The 6,705-nt window shown below is 41.9% G+C and overlaps 1 protein-coding gene across 1 annotated transcript in view; it reads right to left on the reverse strand.

Annotated features, from left to right (window-relative positions):
• Nucleotides 1-544: 544 nt before the first annotated feature.
• Nucleotides 545-6,705, reverse strand: part of RBP7 (retinol binding protein 7, cellular) — a 20,832-nt gene continuing 14,671 nt past the window's right edge. The window contains exons 3-4 of the mRNA XM_010849917.1: nucleotides 6,236-6,432; nucleotides 545-635 (exon numbers count right to left, since the gene is read on the reverse strand). Coding sequence (XP_010848219.1) covers nucleotides 585-635; nucleotides 6,236-6,432 — 248 coding nt within the window. The 3' untranslated portion in view covers nucleotides 545-584. The remainder of the gene's footprint in view (nucleotides 636-6,235; nucleotides 6,433-6,705) is intronic.

Genomic DNA, 6,705 nt, shown 5'->3' on the forward strand with positions numbered 1-6,705 from the left:
TTTAGGGACAAAAATCTCAGCTCTTTACCCTAGCATTCAAGATACTTCACAGTAGAGCCACTGACTGTCATGTCAGTTACCCCTGCCATTTCTCCCCACCCTATCCCACCCAACACACCCTAAGCTACAGCTAAAGTAATCTTTTCAGTTCTTTAAACATTCCTCCAACTTTTGACTAGGGTGCTCCCTGATACTTCCTGCTAACATTTGCTTCAGGTCCCAGCTTAAAGATCACTTCCAGAAATACCCCAGGCCCCTACCACCAGTTGCCCACCCCCTGGAAGGTGGGAATTACAACTTGTTCATCATTGGTGTGTCAATGGTGTGCCTAGAAGCCTTCCAAATATTTCTGAAAATAAGGAGATACATTAAAATTAGAAGGAAAAAGTCAGAATCATTGGACAGGTTTATTGAAGCTGAGAATTTTTCTCACAATCCAAATGGCTTCTGGTATGGGCTGTGTGACGTCTCTCTGATCACAAGGCCCCATCCACCAAACCCCAACAGATCATTCCTGTCCTGTTCACTATGGAATATAATTCATCAAGCTCCCCCCACATGTGGACTCTGCTGTTGGATACAGATCAAGCTCTCTGGAATGTCTGCTTGCACACTTGGCCTTCACAGAACAGTTCCTAGGGATAGGGAAGAAGGGAGAACAGAGATGAGTTGGCATATAGTCTATTATTATTGGGGCTTTCCCGATGGCTCAGCAAATGAAGAATCCACCTGTAATGCAGGAGACATAGGATACTCGGGTTTGATCCCTGGGTCAGGAAGATCCCCTGGAGAAGGAAATAGCAACCCACTCCAGTATTCTTGCCTGGAGAATCCCATGGACAGAGGAGCCTGGTGGGCTTCAGTCCAAAGAGTAGCAAAGAGTCAGACATGACTGAGCAACTGAACAGCAGCAGCAGCTGTTATTATTATTAGTCATACTTTTGACACCAGGTACATGGTGTCTTTTCCAATCCCACATCTCCAACCCTGTTACAACAAATTGGACAGCCAACAATTTAATTTAGTTTGGACACTGAGGATCAGAGCTAGTGTAGACCCCACAGGTCAAGGGCTTAGTCTCATAAGATTGCTCCTACTTCAGAAATCAATCACGTCACCCATATATCTGACTGATCATCCCATATCGAGGATTCCCACAACTCCCTTCTCAGGTTCAATACTTTGCTAGAATGGCTCACAGAAACACTTTTTGCTTATACTTACAGGTTTATTATAAAGAATGTAACTCAGGAACAGCCAAATGGAAGAGAGGCATAGGAGAAGGTATTGTGGTGGGGGTGGGAGTGGGGCATACAGAGCTTCCATGACCAGTCTAGCCGAGCTCCCTTCCAGCACTTCTATGTCTTCGCCAACTAGAAAGTTCTCCGAACCCCTTTATTGTTGTTCAGTTGCTAAGTCACGTCCAACTCTTTGTGACTCCATGGACTGTAGCACACCTGGCTCCTCTGTCCTCCACTATCTCCCTAATTTTGCTCAAATTCATGTTCATTGAGTTAGTGATGCTATCTAACCATCTCATCCTCTGTTATCCCCTTCTCCTTTTGTATTCAATCTTTCTCAGCATCAGGGGCTTTTCCAATGAGTCAGCTCTTCACATCAGGTGGCCAAAGGATTGGAGCTTCAGCTTCAGCAACGGTACTTCCAATGAATATTCAGAGTTGATTTCCTTTAGGATCGACTGGTTTTACCTTCTTGCAGTCCAACGGACTCTCAAGAGTCTTCTCTAGCACAGCAATTCGAAAGCATCAATTTTTCAGTGTTCAGTCTTCTTTGTGGGCCCAACTCTCTCATCCACACATGACTATTGGAAAAATCATAGCTTTGACTATGCACACCTTTGTTGGCAAAGAGATGTCTCTGCTTTTTAGTACACTCTCCAGATTTGTCATGGGGCTTCTCAGGTGGCACAATGGTAAAGAATCCACCTGCCAATGCAGGAGATGCAGCAAATGTGGGTTTGAACACTGGGTCTGGAAGATCCCCTGGGGTAGGAAATGACAACCCACTCCAGTGTTCTTATCTGGAAAACTCCATGGTCAGAGGAGCCTGGGGTCCAGTGCATGGAGTCAGACATGACTGAGCAACTGAGCATGCACACACACAGAGGTTTGTCATAGCTTTCCTTCCAAGGAGCAAACGTCTTTTAATTTCATGCCTCCAGTCAGCATCCACAGTGATTTTGGAGCCCAGGAAAATAAAATCTGTCGTTGCTTCCAGTTTTTCCCCTTCTATTTTCCATGAAGTGATGGGACCAGATGTCATGATGTTAGTTTTTTGAATATTGAGTTTCAAGCAAGCTTTTCACTCTCCTCTTTCACCCTCATCAAGAGGCCCTTTAGTTCCTCTTCACTTTCTGACATAAGGGTGGTGGCATCTGCATATCTGAGGTTGTTGATAATTTCTGCCAGCAATCCTGATTCCAGCTTGTGATTCATCCAGCCCAGCATTTCACATGATGTACTCTGCATAGAAGTTAAATAAGCAGGGTGACAATATAGCCTTGTCTTACTCCTTTCCCAGTTTTGAACTAGTCAGTTATTCCATGTAAGGTTCTAACTATTGCTTCTTGACCCACATACAGGTTTCTCAGGAGACAGGTAAGGTGGTCTGGTACTCCAGCCTCTTTAAGAATTTTCCACAGTTTATTGTGATCCACACAGTCAAAGTCTTTTGTGTAGTCAATGAACCAGAAGTAGATGTTTTCCTGGAACATCCTTGCTTTCTCCATGATCCATGAACTCATTTATGTAAAGGTTTTTATGGAGGTGTCATTACATAGGCATGATTGCTTAAGGTAATGGTCAATCTCTAATCCCTCGCCCCTCACCTGAGTTCAGGGGCTGGGCTGAATGTTCCAACCTTCTAATCCTACCTTGATCTTTCTTCAGACCAGCCCGCGTCCTGAAGCTCTCTAGGGTCCCCAGCCACCATTCATCTCATTAGCATACAGAAGATACTCTCGTTACTCTGGAGATTCCAGGGATTTTAAGAACCAGGTACAAAGGCCAAATATTCATTGGTTTTCATTATATCACAGCTTATAAAAATCATAAGCCTCACGATGAAGGTAAAAGATGAGAGTTGAAAAATCTAGCTTAAAACTCAACAGTCAAAAAACTAAGATCATGGCATCTGGTCCCATCACTTCATGGCAAACAGATGGGGAAACAATGAAAACAGTGACAGACTTTATTTTCATGGGCTCCAAAATGGTGCAGATGGTGACCGCAGCCATGAAATTAAAAGACACTTGCTCCTTGGAAGAAAAGCTATGACAAACCTAGACAGCATATTAAAAAGCAGAGATGTTACTTTGCTGATAACTGTCCATATAGTAAAAGCTATGGTTTTTCCAGTAGTCATGTACAGATGTCAGAGTTGGACCGTAAAGAAGGCTGAGCACTGAAGAATTGATGCTTCTGAACTGTGGTGTTGGAGAAGACTCTTGAGAGTCCCTTGGACAGCAAGAAGATCAAACCAGTCAATCCTAAGGGAAATCAATTGTGAATATTCATTGGAAGGACTGATGCTGAAGCTAAAGCTCCAATACTTTGGCCACCCAATGGGAACTCACTGAAACTCACTGAAAAAGCCCCTGATGCCAGGAAAGATTGAAGGCAGGAGGAGAAAGGGACAACACAGGATGGGATGGTTGGATGGCATCACCGTCTCAATGGATATAAGTTTGAGCAAACTCCGGGAGATGGTGAAGGACAGGGGAGCCTGGTGTGCTGCAGTCCATGAGGTTGCAAAGAGTTGGACATGACTGAGCGACTGAACAACAGCAACAATAAGAATCATCCCACGAATGTCCTTAAACCAAGGGTCCTTCTGCCGCCTGCTTGGGCAGAGTTCTTGGACATGCCAAAAAAGGATGCAGCAATTTGAACATTACTTCTTACAGCCACATAATCTGAATTCTTAAACATATTTGTATTTCCTTTGTAGTTCCATACTACATTTTTGTGATGGTAAGTTTCTTAACTTTGTTTTTATTGCTAGAAGAGTGTGAGATTTGTCCATCTAAGAATCAGAGTATCTTCAATCCCTTCATAATCAAAGACCACCACCTCAAAGGCCACCCACACTTTAAGAGCTCTAGTTTTGTTTTCATGGATCTGACCTAGATTTCACATGTACATTGGGACCAAAAAGGCGTAGAGTTGAAAGCACACATTCTTGTCAGACCTAGATTTGAATCTTCACTCTGCATCTTGGGGAATTTCTAAACCTCAATCTCGTCATTTGTAAATGGGAAAAAAATAGTGTCCCTGTCACAGGATTGGTTTGAAGACTAAGTCAGAAAATGCACTCAAAGGATTTAACTAAGTAATTGCACACAAAGTCATCATTCGAAAATGTAAGCCATTGTAATACACATATATGGCAAGAAGGAATTCTCATTTTAAAAGCCATAATTAGCCTTTATGCACAATTTTATACTTTATAGATTATATTTAGAAATTATTGATTAGGTTGACTTATAACTTGTATGGTCTTGGAGTGCTGGTGGCTTAAGAAATTGATATACCCCTTTTGGAAGTGAATAAGGCAACAAAGTAGCAGGAAGCAATGATGTCTGGGACAACACTGATCCCCTCTGTAAGTTCTTCCTAAGGAAATAAATGCATGGCTGCAAAAAGCTCTATTTATGTGAATTTAAGAGACAGCAGAAAACACTCTGAAACAATATTTCTGGACATTGCAATTAAGAAAACATTTTACTAAAATGAAAGTTCATGAATCTGATGGAATAGTACACAGCTGGTTGACTACCTTATTATATGGTTTCAACTAACACAAAATGAATGCAACAGGACAATTGTTAGAAAGTTAGAATATGTTTTTCTATTAAATGAAAAGTCAGAATACTCTCACAGACCGGAAGGCAAGACATCAAATTGAAAACAGTTGTGTTGGGATGGTAGTATTGCTGGTCACGGTTTCCTAACCTCATTTTAAAAATAAGAACATTTAACAACGACAAAACAAACAAGCCAACCTGAAAATCGGCAGAATGCCTAAATAGACATTTCTTCAACGAAGACATACAAATGGCCAGTAGGCACATGAAAACGTGCTCAACATCGCTAATTATTAGAGAAATGCAAATCGAAACTACATGAAGTACCATCTCACAAAAGTCAAAATGGCCATCAATAAAGTCTACAAATAACAAACGCTGGAGAGGGTGTAGAGAAAAAGGAACCCTGCTACACTGTTGGTAGGAATGTAAATTGGTGCAGCCACTATGGAAAACAGTATGGAGGTTCCTTAGAAAACTAAAAATAGAATTACCATATGATCCAGCAATCCCACTGTTGGGAATATATCCAGACAGTACTATAATTCAAAGAGATACATGCACCCCTATGTTCATAGCAGCACTATTCACAATAGCCAAGACATGGAAACAATCTATATGTCCATTGAGAGACAGATGTACAGATAAAGAAGATGCAGTACATATATACAATGGAATACTACTCAGCCATAATAAGGAACAAAATAATGCCATTTGCAGCAACACGGATGCAACTAGAGATTATCCTACTGAATGAAGTTAAGTCAGAAAGAGAAAGACAAAAGCCATATGATGCCATTTGTATATGGAATCTAAAATATGACACAAATGAGCTTATCGATGAAGCACTCACAGACAGAAAACAGACTTGTGATTGCCAACAGGGTGGGGGTGGCGATGGAGGAGGGATGGACTGGTAGTTTGGTGTTAATAGATGCAAACTGTTATGTATAGAATGCATGGACAACAGTGTCCTACTGCATAGTACAGGGAACTACATTCAATGTCCTGGGATAAACCATAATGGAAAAAAACATTAAAAAAATGTGTGTATACATACACACACACACACACATATATATATATGTATATACATACACACAATATATATATATGTATGTATATACATACACACACACACACACACACATATATATGTATGTATGTATGTCTGGAGGAGGGCTTGGCAACCTACTCCAATATTCTTGCCTGGAGAATCCCATGGACAGAGGAGCCTGGTGAGCTACAGTTTCTAGGGTCGTACAGAGTCGGACATGAATAAAGCAATTTAGCTCACATGCACGCATGAATGTATGTGTAACTGAGCCACATTATTGTACAGCAGAGATTCACACATTGTAAGTCAACTATTTCAATTAAAAAAATAGAGGAACAAAATAGGGCCAGTACCAGGTGGAGTTGGTCCCCTTCAATCCAATGGGTCCAGCCTCTGTTCTTCTTTTCCCCCTTCTGCACACAGGTGAGTCTGTCATTGTCCCAGGTGACCAAGCTCTGCATGAGGGATGGGAGAAAATACTGATTTGCTCTGGCAGCATACTCAGATATGACTAGAGAAGATGTCAAGGACCTTGCAAAACTAAAAGTCTATGTCATGACTTTAATTTTTGCCTTGCAGGCTTCCCTGTTGGCTCCGTGATAAAGACTCCACCTGCCAATGCAGGAGACACAGGTTCGATCTCTGGTCGGGGAAGATCCCACATGCCTCGGAGTAACTAAACCCATGCACCACAACTGTTGAGCCTGTGCTCTAGAGACTGAGCGCCACAACTACTGAGCCCACGTGCCTTAGAACCTGCGCTCTGCAACAAGAGAAGCCACCACAATGAGAACGTCTTTGCACTGCAACTAGAGAGTAGCCA

The sequence above is a fragment of the Bison bison genome, unplaced genomic scaffold (genome assembly GCF_000754665.1).
Source record: "Bison bison bison isolate TAMUID 2011002044 unplaced genomic scaffold, Bison_UMD1.0 scf7180017864289, whole genome shotgun sequence".
In the NCBI taxonomy this organism is placed as follows: domain Eukaryota; kingdom Metazoa; phylum Chordata; class Mammalia; order Artiodactyla; family Bovidae; genus Bison; species Bison bison.